Source organism: Heloderma suspectum, chromosome 2 (genome assembly GCF_057233095.1).
Source record: "Heloderma suspectum isolate Gila_16-S chromosome 2, 16-S_ref, whole genome shotgun sequence".
In the NCBI taxonomy this organism is placed as follows: domain Eukaryota; kingdom Metazoa; phylum Chordata; class Lepidosauria; order Squamata; family Helodermatidae; genus Heloderma; species Heloderma suspectum.
The window spans coordinates 62,526,383-62,545,507 of NC_139459.1; the positions used below are offsets into that span (position 1 = coordinate 62,526,383).

Consider the following 19,125-nt stretch of genomic DNA (forward strand, 5'->3'; position numbering starts at 1 on the left):
ATAGTTGTATGCTACCTCCATTATCAGAGGCAAGATGCCTATGTACACCAGTTGCTGGGGAATCTGGGCGGGAGGATGCAATTGTGCTCATGTCCTGCTTGTGGGTTTCCAATGGGCAGCTGGTTGGCTACTGTGTGAACAGAATGCTGGACTAGATGGACCCTTGGTCTGATCCAGCAGGGCTCTTGTTATGTTCTAACTGGTGAAAGGAATATGCAGCATGAATGAGAAACACTGTAATTAGTAGTAGTGATGTCCACCTTGAGAAGGGTTTGAAAAGGTCTACACCCAAATAACCTTTGTGCATGATGTTAGTCTTGAAGGTGAGCACTTATGGATAACTTTCTGCAGCTGTTTCTGGGTTCATGAGTTCGAAGCAGCTTTCCACCACTAGGGGAAGATTATCCTGGTCTTTTTAAACATGTGGACTACATCAGGGAAGCTGCTGGAATGGACCTTGTAGCATAGTCTGCAAGAATCTGGTCAGTGGGAACGTAGTGCTACTGTTGTGGTCACATTGATCTCCTTGAAGATATTGGATTGGATAATAACAACTGTGAGGAGAACTCTGCTTGCAGAATGAAGTTTTCTCTCTCCTTTTTCCTGCATCATGCTGCAGCCCCTCCAGCCCCCAAAAGCTGCCCGTGAGGGCCAGAGATGTGATGCAGGGGACTGCAGCTGGAGTGGGGAATCAGCAGAAATCAGGGACTGCCTCCTCTTTCCATGAACAGAAGTGCCTTCCAGTCATGCTAGGATACTGTTGGATCTAAGCCACCATCCTCTTCAGTCTTTGGGTCCATTACTGCAGCTGTATTCTAAATTGGTTTGCTTAATAGATGAAGTCCTTAAATTGAAGGGTCACATGCCTGCTAAGATTAAGGCTTGTACTATATTTAGTCCTCATTTTGACTTTGGAAGAAAATGGTAATTCTAAAATAGACATACCATTCATTTTAAACAGTTACTTGTCTTATGAATTACTATCATGAGAAAAGCTGACTATATTATATCTTGAACTGGTGCAAAGGTTGGCACCACTCCCACAAAAACACCAGCATTGCTTGTCTATATGTACGTATAAAAAAGTTAGCATAATTTATTCAGACTGATACTGAGCTAGAGACAAATACAGGAGAGTGAATACTCTCCATTTCCAGCCAGCAAGACGGCAATCCAAACTAGTGCCATTTTTAACAGCCACAACAAGAGGGACACCATGGCATTTTACAAATCTAGCACCACACCAAGTTTTTGGTATAAGTCCAGGTTCTCAGCATTCCCAGTTCCTGGCTCTGGCTGCACCAGGTGTCACAGCAACAGTCTAGCTCAGCCCTCCCCAGTGTAGTGCCCTCCAGGTGTTTGGGGCTCCATCTACATGGGCCTTTTACTCCAGGGCAGCTGTGAGTCGAGGCCCTTCAAGACATACAACACAGTCACCACTTTGCAGCCATCCGCAGTTTTCTCCTGGCAAATGCAGATTTCCAAGGAGGTGTTTTGCTGCAATGTTTTTGGTTTGCTGCGGGTTTCCCATGGTTGCGAGCTGTCTGTCTCTTCCCTATACTGACTTCGCATTTTGCAGTGGGTGTGTTGTAGGTGTGTTTAGTGCTTGTGTCACTCTGTGACACCCCTTTACTCCCCCTGTCCCTTCTCACCTGTGCAGTTACAGAGGCACAGAGAGGCATTTTCATTTATTAATGACACTTTCACACATTTTTGTTGCTTTGTATATTCACAATGGTTGCTTTAGGACTTAGTGCCCAAGGGCCAGGGGAGGGGGGGCAGTCATGGGAGAGGACCAACTTTGCTCCAGCCAAAGTTTTGGAGCAATGGGTAGACATGTACCTCTCACACTTGGGTGAGTGTGAACCATCACAAGAGACTCAGGCTGGGGAACTGCCAAAAAGTTGGCATGGAAACAAAGGAGCACAGATCATCCCCATTTTACCTAATGAGGGACAGACAGACACAACAGAACCACTAAAATACAAAACAGCCACTGAAGTGTCGCACCCCCCACACTCATGGGCCTGCACAGCTGCATGTTAAAATATCATGGCAAAAAAGGGCATGGCGGAGTCTGTTGGTGAAGCCCACAGTAATTCGTGTGTGTATCACAGCAGAAGCAAATTCGAAGCTGCAATGCTGCACAGTTGCGATGGAGTGAAGGGTGAAAGCAGTGCCATGTAGATGGGGCCTTGGACAACAACTCCCTCAACCACAGCCAGCATGGCCAATAGTCCGGAACAGTGACAGTTGTAGGCCTAAATATCTGCAGGACACGATGTTGGGGAAGGCTGGCCTAGCATTTCTGGCTGATGTAGCTGCCCAAAGTTCAGGAATGGATATTCTGCCTCACTTATGAATAGCTGCTTAGATTAGATTGGCAGAATAAACCCTGAGTGGTTTTGACTGAAGCACAGAACCTTGATACGTGCAACAACTTCAGATTTGAGAATTTTCTATCTAGCCTCAGTGGAACTATGAGTGCAGGTAAGAAGTAGGTGACATGTTCTGTTTGTAATAACTTCAGTATGGAGATCAGAATTATATATTATAGAGTTGATAACTGAAAACATATTTGCATAGCAATGGTTCCCCCTGCCCCATAAATCTTAATAGAATCTGAGCATGAAAACCGAAAGAACAGGTCAAAATTGCCAGGTTAGAATGAAATAGCTTCTACCTGTGTGCTTTTATAAGAAAATTTACAGGAATTAATCTGTAAGACTAGAACTCCTTTTTTTCCATTTAATAGAATGCATATCTATCTTCATCATCCTCTCATACCTATCTATCTGTCTCCATGGATAATTACAGAGCATTGTGATATTTATTAGAAGGCTTTAACTTCTAAACAAAGGCCCAATTCTTCCTTTATTGGGGACAGCTCCCAACTTTAAACATTTATTTCATAAAATGCTCTTGCAGCCATGTGTGCAACCACCGTTGTAGATCACAAGCTGAATATGAGCCAACAATGTGATGTGGCTGCAAAAAAAGCAAATGCTATTTTGGGTTGCATTAATACATGTATAGCTTCCAAATCCCGTGAAGTACTAGTTCCCCTATACTCAGCACTGGTTAGGCCTCATCTAGAGTACTGTGTCCAGTTCTGGGCACCACACTTTAAGAAGGATGCAGACAAATTGGAGAGGGTTCAGAGGAGGGCAGTGAAGATGATCAGGGGACTGGAAACAAAGCCCTATGAGGAGAGACTGAAAGAATTGGACATCTTTAGCCTTGAGACTGAGGGGAGATATGATAGCGCTGTTCAAGTACTTGAAAGGTTGTCACAGAGAAGAAGGCCAGGATCTCTTCTCGATCATCCCAGAGTGCAGGACACGGAATCATGGGCTCAAGTTACAGGAAGCCAGATTCTGGCTGAACATCAGGAGAAACTTCCTGACTGTTAGAGCAATACAACCATGGAACCAATTACCTAGGGCGGTATTGGGCTCTCCCACAGTGGAGGCATTCAAGATAAAGCTGGACAGCCATCCGTCAGGGATGCTTTGACTTAGATTCCTGCATTGAGCAGGGGGTTGGACTCAACGGTCTTGTAGGCCCCTTCCAACCATAGCATTCTATGATTCTATGGTTCATCATTCAATGATTTTCATGCAGGCTGTACATGATTTCCAACACAAAACTGCCATCTGTATGGGGATTTTGTAATGTTTGAGATTACCCTGAAGTTTCTGAAGGTTATATCTGTTTAAGTGAAAGATTAAAGAGAGTGCAGGACAGGAAGGCCTGGCGTGCTATGGTCCATGGGGTCACGAAGAGTCGGACACGACTGAACGACTGAACAACAACAACAACAAGTGAAAGATGGCCTGAGTTTGTTTACTGCACTCATCCTAGAACCTACTTTGTTGCTGTTAATAATATAGATATACTTCACAAACTTTATTTTGCTCAACATTACAGCAACCTTGTGAGGTAGGATCTTAAGGATTCCATGTACCTGGATGGAAACAGAGATAATATGCCCCAGCTAATTCATGGGTGAAAATTTTAGCCCAGGTCTCCCAGCTCCAAATCTGTCTACCAACATGGCTGCTTTATGAGTTCTATGTTTAACAATATGACCTTATGTCTTTCTACTTGCCCAGTAACTGCTTAGATATTCTTGGCTTAGAATAGAAGGAATTGTACATATTTATATTGCAGTAAAGCCCCAATAAGGAATTAGGGACCCATTTTTCCAGGCATCATTTAAACTTAGATAAGCTATCTGGTCCCACAGGAATTAATTCTTCTCTGAATTTAGAAAATGCTATATTATGTCACACAAAATATCTGGTTTTATACACTACACTGCCACATAAAATACCGTCACCCTTCCTGCAGCTACATTCTTATTACCGTTGGTAACAACTGCACAGTTTGTCACTGAATATGGTGCCAAAAATGTTTGGTTTTTTAAAATGCTAATCCAAAGTCTCTTTGCTTTGGGCAAATTACATGGTCCTCCAGGCTGTATATAATATAATCACACATAGCAATATACAACCTGAAGAGGGGGAGACATTACAGCTTGAATACACTCTGCCTTTGTTATATTTTACCTTGTTGTCATACTTGGGCACAATAAATGGCTTACCTTTAACTCAATATCCTCTTAACCCGTGCTGTTGCTTTTTGGATAGGAGTCCGAGCCAGTCTTTCTTGCCTGCAATTCCCAACGTTTCTGGAAGCAGAGTTAATTCCCTTGAAGACCGGATGTCCAACCAGGAAAGGACCACCGCTGTTCTTCTGGATCAGGCCTTTCGGATCAAAGATGGCATTGTTTCTTATCTTCAGGGAAATAAAGGCTTTCAGCAAGGGGAAGCAGCAGCGCGCCAGCTACTGGAGAACCACATTCAGACCATCACAAGCATCGTTAAAAAGCTGAGCCACGACATAGAGGTACCTCTGCAGTCGTGTTTGGCGTCACTGGCAATTTGTTAAACCTCTCGTTTATTCATTAGCAATGTATTTTTTCCCCAGCTCTAGATGGGTTTACTTAATATTAAGTTACTTATAAAATATGTATATCCTTATTCGCCCCAGGAGGCAGGAAGTCTAGTCAGCTAGCTGCCAGGATTGACCTTCTGTCCTGAATGCAAATTATCTAGAGGTCTCACCCTTACAACAAGGGAATCCTCGAAGGACAAATTCTAACGTGTGGCACAGGTGTGAGTCTGTTTGCTCCCCGCCCTATATTACGGGGAATCAGAGATTGGGGTTAAAATAACTTATTCTTTGCATAACTCATCCCTGAACTTGCCAGAACTTAGCGATGCATTCACAAAGGGTACATGCAGACTTCAGCATCTATGCACTAGTTTAGCACAAGGGCATTTTCAGCAGATTGTCCAGACATTTAAGCTGGACTATTTTCTTTGCCACTTGTCTCCCTGGGACACAGAGACAGTGCCCCAAATCTGAAGCTCTTTCAGTGCTCATCTTTCAACTGCTAGGTAATGTTTCTCCAAAGCACTTCCGCTTCAACTTTCCTGCAATAGTTGAGGAGCTCAGGGTCTCTGCCCTATGACAAGAATCCTAGTACAGCTGAAACACTTAAGCAATGGCAACAGACGGCCCCCACACACTCTGAAAACTCAGAACAAGTTTTCACAGTCTGCAGAATGAGGCGATAGAAATGTGGACTCTACCATTTCTGGTTGCATGTTTCTTCATGCTCCCCAATGTAAAAGAAATAAAATAAAAATCTCCCTTTATATACTAAACTGTTCATCCTGATGTCAGTTTACTATACACAGGGAGGTATTTGTGAGCAGGAGCATCCAAAAATATCTCTCTCTCACACACACACACACACACACACACACACCCCTCTGCAGTCCAATAATTAGAAAGGTCCAGAATTCTACCACCCTCATTCTGTGCAATATGCAAACTGGCTCTCGGGGTGCTTCCAGACAAGTCTTTTTATGGTGCAATTAATTGCCCAGCCTCATGCATGGAATTTTATGGCAGATCCAGATTATGTCCCCTTCCATTTGTTACCATTTTGTGTTTCCCTACAGCTTCTTCCATCTTCTTTCTTACCACAGAAAATCCGGGGGGGGGGGGGGAATGGAATAGCTGCACAATGTGATAGGAGGGCATTCATCCAGAAGCATCCTCAGTGTTATGCTCCATCATGCTTCATTCTTAGGATTCTATAGCCAGAATCCTCCTCATGTTTTTCTACTTATTCTCTTTGTTTCACCTTCTCTTGGAACAGGATGGCAAGGGGTGTGGCAGGTTCCCCCCCCCCCCGCCGCCGCCCATGTAATGTATAGGCAGGCGTCCATTAGCCAAGATCTCTCTCTCTCTCTCTCTCTCTCTCTCTCTCTCTCTCTCTCACACACACACACACACACACACACACACACTCACACACATAATAATGAAATACTTCCTGGCACAAATGTGGTTTTTAATTAGCCTCTCTTGCATAGGAATATTAGATGGACATAATAACCCTGAATAATGTGGGTCTTGGCAGAGGAAATCACCAGGGAGAGTAAAGTTAACAGCCCTATTTTCAGAGTCATCGTAACTGCACTGATAGAAACATCAGTGATATTCAGCATGAAGTGGTAAATGGAGGCAAGTCATAAAGTCATTATGGATCCCTCTGCTTAGGAAACAGCAGGACAAACCAATCAACACTTGGCATATGGAAATAACAAAACTATTAGTACGACTGACACATTCTAATAGCGGATTTCAAACTATGGGAAGAATCATAATTAAAAATGTTTTAAAAGAATACTTAACATTGTTATTTCAATTATATTCATGAAATAATAATCACTTAGAAAAACTTGGAGACAGACAAGGAGATAATGTTTTATCTGTTTCCGCACTCTAATGGATTCTGAGAATTAACAGCAATGTTAGAATTTAGTCCTTAGGTGGCCAATTTGTGGCACAAGTGTCATAAGTGGCAGCAGCAGCAGAATGTTGTGGTACCTGGCTATAGCTTTGAATCAGGCCTGGATTCAAATGCTTCCCCTGCATGCACTGTTGATCTTTTCAGTAATATTTTTTAAAGTAGTCTCTGGACAATTTGTTGTTGTTCAGTCGTTCAGTCGTGTCCGACTCTTCGTGACCCCATGGACCATAGCACGCCAGGCCTTCCTATCCTGCGCTCTCTCCCGGAGCGTGCTCAAGTTCATATTCATTGCATCGGTGATGTTATCTAGCCATCTCATCCTCTGCTGTCCCCTTCTCCTTTTGCCTTCAGTCTTTCCCTGCATCAGGGTCTTTTCCAGAGAGTTTTCTCGTCGCATTAGGTGGCCAAAATATTGGAGCTTCAGCTTCAGTATCTGTCCTTCCAATGAGCACTCAGGGTTGATTTCCTTTAGGATGGACTGATTTGACCTCCTTGCAGTCCAGGGGACTCGCAAGAGTCTTCTCCAGCACCACAGTTCGAAACCATCAATTCTTTGGCGCTCAGCCTTTCTTATAGTCCAGCTCTCACAGCCATACATTACTACTGGGAAAACCATAGCTTTGATTAGACGGACCTTTGTCGGCAAGGTGATGTCTCTGCTTCTTACTATGCTGTCTAGATTTTCCATAGCTTTCCTCCCAAGGAGCAAGCGTCTTTTAATTTCATGGCTACAGTCACCGTCTGCGGTGATCTTGGAGCCCAAGAAAATAAAATCTGTCACAGCTTCCATTTCTTCCCCTTCTATATGCCAGGAAGTGATGGGGCCAGATGCCATGAACTTAGTTTTTTTAATGTTGAGTTTCAAACCAGCTTTTGCACTCTCCTCTTTCACCCTCAACAAGAGGCTCTTTAGATCCTCTTCGCTTTCTGCCATTAGGGTGGTATCGTCTGCATATCGGAGGTTGTTGATAATTCTCCCAGCAATCTTAATTCCGACCTGTGATTCGTCCAACCCGGCGTTTCTCATGATGTACTCTGCATATAAGTTAAATAAGCAGGGTGACAATATGCAGCCTTGTCGTACTCCTTTCCCAATTTTGAACCAATCGCTTGTTCCATGTTTGGTTCTTACTGTTGCTTCTTGACCTTCGTACAGGTTTCTCAGGAGACAGGTAAGGTGGTCTGGTACTCCCATCACTTTAAGAATTTGCCACAGTTTGTTGTGATCCACACAATCAAAGGCTTTAGCGTAGTCAATGAAGCAGAAATAGACGTTTTTCTGGAATTCTCTTGCTTTCTCCATGATGCAGCGAATGTTGGCGATTTGATCTCTAGTTCCTCTGCCTCTTCGAAACCCAGCTTGTACTTCCAGTAGTTCTCGGTTCGCATACTGCTGAAGCCTAGCTTGTAGGATTTTGAGCATCACCTTGCTGGCATGTGAAATGAGCGCAATTGTATGGTAGTTTGAACACTCTTTGGCATTGCCCTTCTTTGGAATTGGAATGTAAACTGACCTTTTCCAGTCTTGTGGCCACTGTTGAGTGTTCCAGATTTGTTGGCATATTGAGTGCAGCACTTTCACAGCATCATCTTTTAGGATTTTAAATAGCTCAGCTGGAATACTGTCATCTCCGCTAGCTTTGTTGTTACTAATGCTTCCTAAGGCCCACTTGCCTTCACTCTCTAGGATGTCCGGCTCAAGTTCAGTGACTGCACTATCATGGCTATCAGGGACATTAAGATCTTTCCTGTATAGTTCTTCTGTGTATTCTTTCCACCTCTTCTTAATCTCATCTGCTTCTGTTAGGTCCCTGCCTTCTTTGTCCTTTATCATGCCCGTCTTTGCACAAAACGTTCCCTTGATAGCTCTGATTTTCTTGAAGAGATCTCTAGTCTTTCCCATTCTATTGTTTTCCTTGATTTCTTTGCATTGTTCATTTAAGAAGGCCTTCTTGTCTCTCCTTGCTATTCTCTGGAACTCTGCATTCAGTTGGATATATCTTCCCCTTTCTCCCTTGCTTTTCGCTTCCCTTCTTTCGTGAGCTACTTGTAAAGCCTCATCAGACAGCCACTTGGCTTTCTTGCATTTCTTTTTCTTTGGGATGGACTGAGTTGCTGCCTCCTGAACAATGTTACGGACCTCTGTCCATAGTTCCTCAGGCACTCTGTCTATCAGGTCTAATCCCTGAAATCTATTCCTCACCTCCACTGTATATTCATCAGGGATATGATTTAGGTCATACCTGAATGGTTTAGTGGTTTTCCCTACGTTCTTCACAATAGCAGGATGCATAAACTGTTGCCCAGTTCAAGCATATTGGGAATCATGATTTCGCAGCTATGTGAATGAGGCATGGCAGGCTTTGGGCTCATGTGCTCTCCCTACTTTCTCCACTTCTTTTCCAGCCACAAGGAGGAGATCAGAAACATTTGCTTTTAGACAAATCACAGTTCACTGTGAAGTTTGAACTTGGGGGACTGTGGTTTGTTTGAACAAGCCAAGATCAAATTGTGGTTTCAGATCCTGGCTTGTTCCCTAGCTGGAAGTTCAACAAACCACAGCTCCTTGAGTCTGGACATCACTGGGCTTTGTTTAAAAGCAGAAGCTGATGCTTCTGATGCCTACCTCATGGTTGCAGAAGAAGAGAGGGACGAGCATGTGAGTGGAGGGCTCACCATGACTCATTCATATAGCAGGAGTCAGGAAACTAGGTTTCCTGTTATGTCTATACCTTGTGCCTTGCTATCAGATGAGGGAAAGTAAAATGGTTTCAAGGAATTTTGCTCCAGGATTTAGCCTTTCTGCTTCCAGGTCATCCAGAACCTCCCTTCTTCTCCTTTGAACCACAGCAAAATCCCCATTTCCACAGTTCTACCTACTCCACCCTTTTATTCATCGTTTTATCTTATACTGCTAGATCAGGTTCAATTCATCTGCCTGTTGGTCTGAAGGCCTATTTGCCAGAAAATAAATAATCAGGTGATTAGGCCTTAGGAACCTTCCCCACTTTCCATACACTCTCAGAGATACTGTTCTGACTGTGACAACATGGGCAAAACGTATATATGCAAACATAGCCATTGAAAGCTTTGACAGTGTCAGGACAGGCAAGTTCCAAAGGTGCCACCACCTAATCTGAGAAGACTACTGCTCCCTTTTTAAGGTAAGGGAATTACAGAAGCACATTTACACACACTAAGCAAGTCAGAGCAATAGTCTATTTATTCCTCAGTTTCAGACTAGGAGTCAATTCTGAACCGTTCCCTGTTAATGCCATTTAGTCTTGCTGAACAGATTGGTGGTAGAGCAGTAGCTTTTCAGGTTTAAAACTGAGGTGCCCCATTTTATGTAATACTAGCTGTTTTGCCTTATTTTATAAAATAGTAAACTGAGCACATACAAGCACAGCCTTTTACAATCCATATAAAATTGTAGGTGTTGGAGAGGCAAATAAAAACAAGAGATGATGTGACATCAGGAACAAATTTTGCTATGCAGAGTCTGGACCATAAACATCTACAGGGAGTTGGGGATCTACGTGGGAGAGTGGCTAGGTAAGTTCAGCATACAATATTAGTGGAATATCTTGACAACGGTTACATTCAGACATCATGATAAGCCACTGTTTATCTTGACAAGAATGAGCCTGTGTGAGCCCCAGACTCACATGCTCCTTTCTCCACCTTCAAGGAGATCAGAAACTTTTGCTTCTGTTTTTGATTAACTGCAGCTTAGTGTTACATCTGAACCCTAAACTATGGCTAATATTAACCATGTGTTTTAAAAAACAAGCCAGCTTCATAACTTACCATAGTTAAGACCTACCACAGTTTGTCAGGTTTGGACTACGTAAGTTTGGACTAGTGCCGTTAATCTAAATAAGAAGCAAAAGCTTTCAAACTCCTCCTAATGGCTACACATGAGGAGGAGACCAGAGGGGGAGTGTATGAGCCCGAGCCTTGCACAGGCTCATTCCTGTAATAAACCATGATTTGTCATGACATCCAAACAGGCTGTCTTTTGTTCCTTAGCTCTCACTGCCAATCCACAGCAGTGAATCTTTTTCATACAGTGTCTATATAGCTTGAGCAGTCATTTCTACCCTGTCCATGTCAAGTGTATAGAAACTGAATATTAATTTCACAGAAGGCTTCTTTTTCTTACCAGCTCTGCTGTTCACCTCTTTTAAAAGAGCCCATTTTATTTCCCATGCAGAGAAGCGGCTGCAATTTGGAGCAAAGATAAAACCAGATTTCTGGAGTTTTCAAAGTTCACTCTGCTGCCTTTTAAACATTCTCCTAGCCATGTGGGATATTTATAGGGGTCTTCAGCTAGACCTTTTAAAAAAAGTCTGAACCTTCAAGTATAGTAATATACAGTTATGTCAGGTCCTTGATCTCATACTTGCCTGATGTACAGGTGCTGGGAAAGAATGTGGGCTTCCCATCCTCACTGTGAAAGCAGTTAAGGTGAAGAGGCACCTCGCGCCTGCCTTTTCCAGAGACACTTCACACATTCCTGCAGACCAGACATTTGAAAGGCAACAACGGCCAGGATTTTGAGATGATGCTGTTTATTTTTTATTATTAATTTATTTGTGGCAGTTATATAATACTGAATGTAATAAAATCTCTCAGCAGTTCACAATATGAAAAATACAATATTAAAAACACAACATTAAAATACACCATTAAAAACACTTCTAACAGCAGTAAAAAATCACAGAGCAGTAAAATGGAGCAGCATAAATAATTTACTTACAGCCCAAGGAAAGCCTGGCTGAACAAGTGTGTTTTCAGGAGGCGTTTGAAAGAGGTCACGTTTTCTGCCTCTCGAATTACATGAGGGAGGGTTTTCCAGGCTTTTTATTGTAGGGCTTTCCAGGGTCTGCATTGCAGGTTTGTTGTTGTTGTTGTTCAGTCGTGTCCGACTCTTCGTGACCCCATGGACCATAGCACGCCAGGCCCTCCTGTCCTGCGCTCTCTCCCAGAGCATGCTCAAGTTCATATTCATTGCATCCGTGATGCTATCTAGCCATCTCATCCTCTGCCGTCCCCTTCTCCTTTTGCCTTCAGTCTTTCCCAGCATCAGGGTCTTTTCCAGGGAGTTTTCTCTTCGCATTAGGTGGCCAAAATATTGGAGCTTCAGCTTCAGTATCTGTCCTTCCAATGAGCACTCAGGGTTGATTTCCTTTAGGATGGACTGATTTGACCTCCTTGCAGTCCAGGGGACTCGTAAGAGTCTTCTCCAGCACCACAGTTCGAAAGCATCAATTCTTCGGCGCTCAGCCTTCCTTATAGTCCAGCTCTCACAGCCATACATTACTACTGGGAAAACCATAGCTTTGATTAGACGGACCTTTGTCGGCAAGGTGATGTCTCTGCTTCTTACTATGCTGTCTAGGTTTGCCATAGCTTTCCTCCCAAGGAGCAAGCGTCTTTTAATTTCATGGCTACAGTCACCGTCTGCGGTGATCTTGGAGCCCAAGAAAGTAAAATCTGTCACTGCTTCCATTTCTTCCCCTTCTATATGCCAGGAAGTGATAGGGCCAGATGCCATGATCTTAGTTTTTTTAAGGTTGACTTTCAAACCAGCTTTTGCACTCTCCTCTTTCACCCTCAACAAGAGGCTGTTTAGATCCTCTTCGCTTTCTGCCATTAGGGTGGTATCGTCTGCATATCGGAGGTTGTTGATAATTCTCCCGGCAATCTTAATTCTGACCTCTGATTCATCCAACCCGGCATTTCTCATGATGTACTCTGCATATAAGTTAAATAAGCAGGGTGACAATATGCAGCCTTGTCGTACTCCTTTCCCAATTTTGAACCACTCGGTTGTTCCATGTCTGGTTCCTACTGTTGCTTCTTGACCCTCGTACAGGTTTCTCAGGAGACAGGTAAGGTGGTCTGGTACTCCCATCACTTTAAGAATTTGCCACAGTTTGTTGTGATCCACACAATCAAAGGCTTTAGCGTAGTCAATGAAGCAGAAATAGACGTTTTTCTGGAATTCTCTTGCTTTCTCCATGATGCAGCGAATGTTGGCGATTTGATCTCTAGTTCCTCTGCCTCTTCGAAACCCAGCTTGTACTTCCGGTAGTTCTCGGTTCGCATACTGCTGAAGCCTAGCTTGTAGTATTTTGAGCATCACCTTGCTGGCATGTGAAATGAGCGCAATTGTGCAGTAGTTTGAACACTCTTTGGCGTTGCCCTTCTTTGGAATTGGAATGTAAACTGACCTTTTCCAGTCTTGTGGCCACTGTTGAGTGTTCCAGATTTGTTGGCATATTGAATGCAGCACTTTAACAGCATCATCTTTTAGGATTTTAAATAGCTCAGCTGGAATACTGTCATCTCCGCTAGCTTTGTTGTTACTAATGCTTCCTAACGCCCACTTGCCTTCACTCTCTAGGATGTCCGGCTCAAGTTCAGTGACCGTACTATCATGGCTATCAGGGACATTCAGATCTTTCCTGTATAGTTCTTCTGTGTATTCTTGCCACCTCTTCTTAATCTCATCTGCTTCTGTTAGGTCCCTGCCTTCTTTGTCCTTTATCATGCCCGTCTTTGCACAAAACGTTCCCTTGAGATCTCCAATTTTCTTGAAGAGATCTCTAGTCTTTCCCATTCTGTTGTTTTCCTCGATTTCTTTGCATTGTTCATTTAAGAAGGCCTTCTTGTCTCTCCTTGCTATTCTCTGGAACTCTGCATTCAGTTGGGTATATCTTCCCCTTTCTCCCTTGCTTTTCGCTTCCCTTCTTTCGTGAGCTACTTGTAAAGCCTCATCAGACAGCCACTTGGCTTTCTTGCATTTCTTTTTCTTTGGGACGGATTTCGTTGCTGCCTCCTGAACAATGTTACGGACCTCCGTCCATAGTTCCTCAGGCACTCTGTCTATCAGGTCTAATCCCTGAAATCTATTCCTCACCTCCACTGTATATTCATCAGGGATATGATTTAGGTCATACCTGAATGGTTTAGTGGTTTTCCCGATGTTCTTCAATTTAAGCCGAAATTTTGCAAGAAGCAGCTCATGATCTGAGCCACAGTCAGCTCCAGGTCTTGTTTTTACTGACTGTATGGAGCTTCTCCATCTTTGGCTGCAAAGGACATAATCAATCTGATTTCGATATTGACCATCTGGTGACGTCCATGTGTAGAGTCGCCTCTTGTGCTGTTGGAAAAGAGTGTTTGCTATGATCAGCATGTTCTCTTGGCAAAACTCTATTAGCTTTTGTCCTGCTTCATTTTGTACACCAAGGCCATGCCTGCCTGTTATCCCGGTGATTTCTTGACTTCCTACTTTAGCATTCCAATCCCCTATGATGAAGAGGACATCTTTTTTTGGTGTTAGTTCTAGAAGGTGTTGTAGGTCTTCATAGAACCGATCAACCTCAGCTTCTTCGGCCTCAGTGGTTGGGGCATAGACTTGAATTACTGTGATGTTGAATGGTTTGCCTTGGATTCGTACTGAGAACATTCTATCATTTTTAAGATTGTACCCCAGTACTGCTTTTCCCACCCTTTTGTTGACTATGAGTGCTACTCCATTTCTTCTAAGGGATTCTTGCCCACAATAGTTGATATGATGGTCACCTGAGTTAAATTCGCCCATGCCTGTCCATTTTAGTTCGCTGATTCCCAAGATGTCGATGTTCAGTCTTGCCATCTCATGTTTGACCACCTCCAGCTTACCTTGATTCATTGATCTGACATTCCAGGTTCCTAAACAATATTGTTCTTTACAGCATCGGATTTTCTTTTCACCACCAGACACATCCACAGCTGAGTGTCCTTTCGGCTTTGGCCCAGCCGCTTCACTCTTTCTGGCGCTACTTGGAAATACCCTCTGCTCTTCCCCAGTAGCATATTGGACACCTTCCGACCTGAGGGGCTCATCTTCCGGTGTCATATCTTTTAGCCTTGTGATACGTTCCATGGGGTTTTCTTGGCAAGAATCCTGGAATGGGTTGCCATTTCCTTCTCCAGTGGACCACATTTTGTCAGAACTCTCTGCCATGACCTGTCCGTCTTGGGTGGCCCTGCACGGCATAGCTTATGGCTTCACTGAGTTACGCAAGCCCCTTCGCCACAACAAGGCAGTGATCTCTTCTATTCTTAAAAGAGCTTTGATTACTTCCAAAAAAGAAAACAGTGCTAGATTTGTATTGACTTCACTATATGTGCAAATTCATCTAACGTTCTTGGTCTCGGTAACTAAGTGCATGTCCTCACAGAAGGCACTCTCTTCTTTTTTCTTAATAGGAGATGTGTATGTGTGTGTGTGGGGGGGGGTGATCTGGATCAGGACCATGGCAGGGGCAGAGGGGGTTAACTTTTCAGCTCCTTGCATTGGTCCTGATGAAAATTGCCCACCCCCTCCACTGTAGCTGCTATAGCAGGTGCTATAGCAATGATCATCCACAGTATGGAGGTAAAGGCTTAACCCCTTCCCCCTTGCAGCCCCCATCCCAACCATGCATTTAACATATCCTGTGGTTTTAAAGTTTTCCTCTAGTTGCTCAGCTTTAAAATGGAAGACTCCCATGGCAGTTTGTTGATAGAAGATTGAACTCTCAAAGACCAAGGGTTCAAACCTGGAGGAAATGTTACATACATGTTACATACATGTGTTGCTCAGTTTAGGCATAGATATAGCCTAGTTAATTCAGTTTATGCAGGAAGAATATCTGAAACAATAGCACCCTTAACATGAACAGAGGGCTCCTTCACACCAGGCTTTTATCCTGCGATTGAGATTGCTCCTTCATGGAAGTTTGCTGGCTCTTTACATGACGCAGTGATCATCCCAGGCATCTCCTGCACTAAATGCCCTTTGTTCCGTTTTTAAATAGATCACAGATAATGAGCTATCAGATTACCCCATTGTGTTCTGCTTCAGTTCCCTCTTCAAAAGAGTTAAAGCAGCAAGAAGAGGAGCGAGATCAATGAAAGATAGTGGAAGACTCAGCTATGGGGGAGAAGGACGCATGTGAAAAAGGGAGATCCTGCATTTAAAACAGAAGCAGAAAGCCCTGTTTTAAACGCAGGATTTTAGGCTGGTGTAGAGATGCCCAGAAACTAGAGCCTTTGTGTAACAAAGGTCAGTGCTGCAGGGGGAAGCAGCGGGTGCTGCTATGCAGGAGGTTACTGGGATTTGAATAAGCTAGAATTTAAAAAAGGATTTTGGACCAAAACTAGGGGCATTGCACTGCCTTCCTTTTAGCCTAAATAGACTAAAGCTATTAGAGTTGCCGTAGAAGTTGTTTTAATTTTACAAACCATTTTGTCTCAAGAGTCAAGCCAAGAGAGATGGTTGATGGCCCTGGAATGGCATTAGTGGGTTAATTTTGTGCTGAGCACGTATATATTTAACATAGCAAGTGAATGGTATACGGACTGCATCATTCCAGATTTTTGTACTGAGAGTGCCTATACATCTGTCAGGCTGGTTTGGGAATAGAGTTAGGGGTAGTTTTGGAACATGCAGGCTCATTTCAATAGTGTTCAAAAGGGCAGGTTTATTTTCTGGTCTTCCGTTGGCACAGAAACTCAGCATTTAGAATCACTGGGATAAACAATGAAAAGTGTGGCATTTCCTACATAATTAACAGAGCATGAGTGATTTAGATCATTAGCTGTAGTTTCCCAAGTTATTTTATAAACTAAGGTCAATAATTCCATCTATTTTTGAGAGTGGGTTGGGGCAGGAGAGAGCATGTGCACGCACAAATCTCTAGACTCAGCACAACTCTTGATATTGCAGCACCAGGGCTGGCTTTATTAGATGTAAACAGCCCATTTTTAATGGAGCTGAGCATGAATGATTGCTCTTAGGTTAAGCTAGCATACAATGAAATTATTTATGTCACCATATAAGCACTTTTTGCCTATTGCTTGCTACTAGTGTTCCCTTCTGGAAATGTTGAATAAGCCTAATTTGCAGCACTGGAAAATTACCAGTAGAGAAGATTCCAGAAAGCTGTTACCAGGCTTGCTTTGGACTTGTGTCCCTATACACATCTGAAACCTACTTTTCCATTGTGGAAATGGGTTTTTACATGATCCATGCAGTGTGCTCTGGTTAAGAATATACTGGCCAAGTTTTGTACGTACTGTGGGTTTCCAGACACTCTTCAGAGATAGTTCCACATACAGTTAGGAGTTCCTTTAGGTAAGCATCCAAGAGGTAAGTTTGTGACATATGGATTTTTCCTTGGGGAGGAACATTGCTGGTTTGGGTGGATACACTTCTGAGTGAGTGATAGTGGTGGGAACTTATGGGATGGAAGGCATTTAGGGATGGTTAGCACTTTTTTGTGCTTTGTCCTTCAACTTTCATTTCTAGATGTGATGCCAGCATTGCAAAACTTTCTGGAGATATAAATATCATTAGGCATGAGATTTCAAAACTAGAGAGAGACATTCATGCCATCCAGTCCTCCTTGGAAAATCATGCTAATAATGCAGAAATGAAGGTGAGTGGATCTTTTTTGTTATTTTAATCTGCGAGGTACATCAGATGTCACTCCAGCCCCAGTCCCCCTTTTTATTCAGAACTACTGACTGATGTTAATGGAAGGCAAAGACCGAGTGATGCATTTGGCACTCTAATGGGGAGGGGATGACACAGTAGTAGCTTAATGAGATAAGGATCCAGAGTGATTACATTAACCATATGTACCATGCAGTGCAGTGTTTTGGTGTGGAGAAGGTGAAGTGATGCCCCATTGTCATCACCCTCACAATATTATTTGTTATTTCTAAGCACTTAAAACTAAGCACTGTCCAGAAATGCATAAGGACGAACAAAGGGCTGGATGCGCCCGATCTCATCTAATCTCAGAAGCTAAGCAGGGGCAGCCCTGGTTAGTACTTGGATGGGAGACTGCCTGGGAATCAGGCTTCCTGCATTGAGCAGGGGATTGGACTCGATGGTCTTGTAGGCGCCTTCCAACCCTATGATTCTATAAGCTTATTGAAATCAATAGAACAGAACTGAAACACATAAAAACACCAGATAATTTCTTAAACATAAAAAGATACCAACATTCTAAAAGGATTATAGCAGCCTTCCCCCAACCTGGTGCTTTCCAGATGTATTGGACTACAACCTCCCATAATCTCGGGCCAGCACAGCCCCCACCATGCTGCATGGGGATGGAGGGAGTTGCAGTCCAACATGGTGCAAGGTTAGGGAAAGCTAGATTATAGTTTTAAAATTGTTGTTGTTGTTCAGTCGTTAAGTCGTGTCCGACTCTTTGTGACCCCATGGACCATAGCATGCCAGGCCTTCCTGTCCTCCGCTCTCTCCCGGAGTGAGTTTTAAAATTACAGGAGCCTAAAATTCAATTTTCAATGTTCATGTATTTGAGGCTCATGCCTGAAGACCTGTTTAGAGTGTGTAAGCTCAGTCCTGGCGGGGGGGATCTTCATGACAACCAAATGAGAAGCACGTTGGAGTATTACCCAGATTTTCATGGAATCGGCTTTGATCCATCAGGGGCACAGGAAGCAAGATAAGCCGAGTGTGCCATACCTTTAAAATCTGGTTTTCAGGGGTCACACAGTGCTTGAAAGGAACATACTTCCGGGTGGGGTGGGGTGGGGTGGGGGGAATAGAACTGAACGTCATCAAACTGGCAGGGTCTTCTCAACCAGTGAGAGAGGCTTGTTTCCCGAGTGTCCAGGCTCTCCCTTGCTACATTATTATGAATGGAGAGCAACTAATTTTCCCCATTTGTGCAGATTTCCCTGAAGAAGCCAAAATCCCCAGTTCTCGAGTGCAGTATCTGAAGGCTTCCCCTGAGAGCTTCCCCCCACTCCAATTTTGCCCCATCCCAGCAATCCGCTTTGGAGTTATTGCTCCCACCTCATTTTTCCCCATGTGCGCACTTTTGCCTGGAGAAGTCAAAATCCCCAGTTCTCCAGTGCAGCATCTGAAGGCTCCTGAGAGCAGCTCAGCCCCTCAGTTTTGCCCCATTCCAGCACTCTGCCCCAGTTATTTCTTTCAACTCCCCCTTCTTGCTTTCTCCTTCTCCCTGCTCGCAGTGAGAAGTTCCCATAAGCCCAAAAGATCATTACTGCAATAAAGCGGAGAAGGGACTTATGTAAACACATCAGAGAAACTATAGAACATCAAAGAAGCATAACATCGCAATAGCGATTTAAGAGCGTATCGGAGAAGCGAAAAAGCACTTTAGGGTGAGTTACTAAAGTTAGCCTTTAACCCT

At 43.5% G+C, this 19,125-nt stretch overlaps 1 protein-coding gene across 1 annotated transcript in view; it reads left to right on the forward strand.

Moving 5' to 3' along the window:
* FAM81B (family with sequence similarity 81 member B) overlaps positions 1 to 19,125 on the forward strand; it is a 75,874-nt gene that overhangs the window by 44,939 nt on the left and 11,810 nt on the right. Inside the window, exons 3-5 of the mRNA XM_084833784.1 lie at positions 4,653 to 4,911; positions 10,329 to 10,447; positions 17,241 to 17,370. Coding sequence (XP_084689910.1) covers positions 4,653 to 4,911; positions 10,329 to 10,447; positions 17,241 to 17,370 — 508 coding nt within the window. The remainder of the gene's footprint in view (positions 1 to 4,652; positions 4,912 to 10,328; positions 10,448 to 17,240; positions 17,371 to 19,125) is intronic.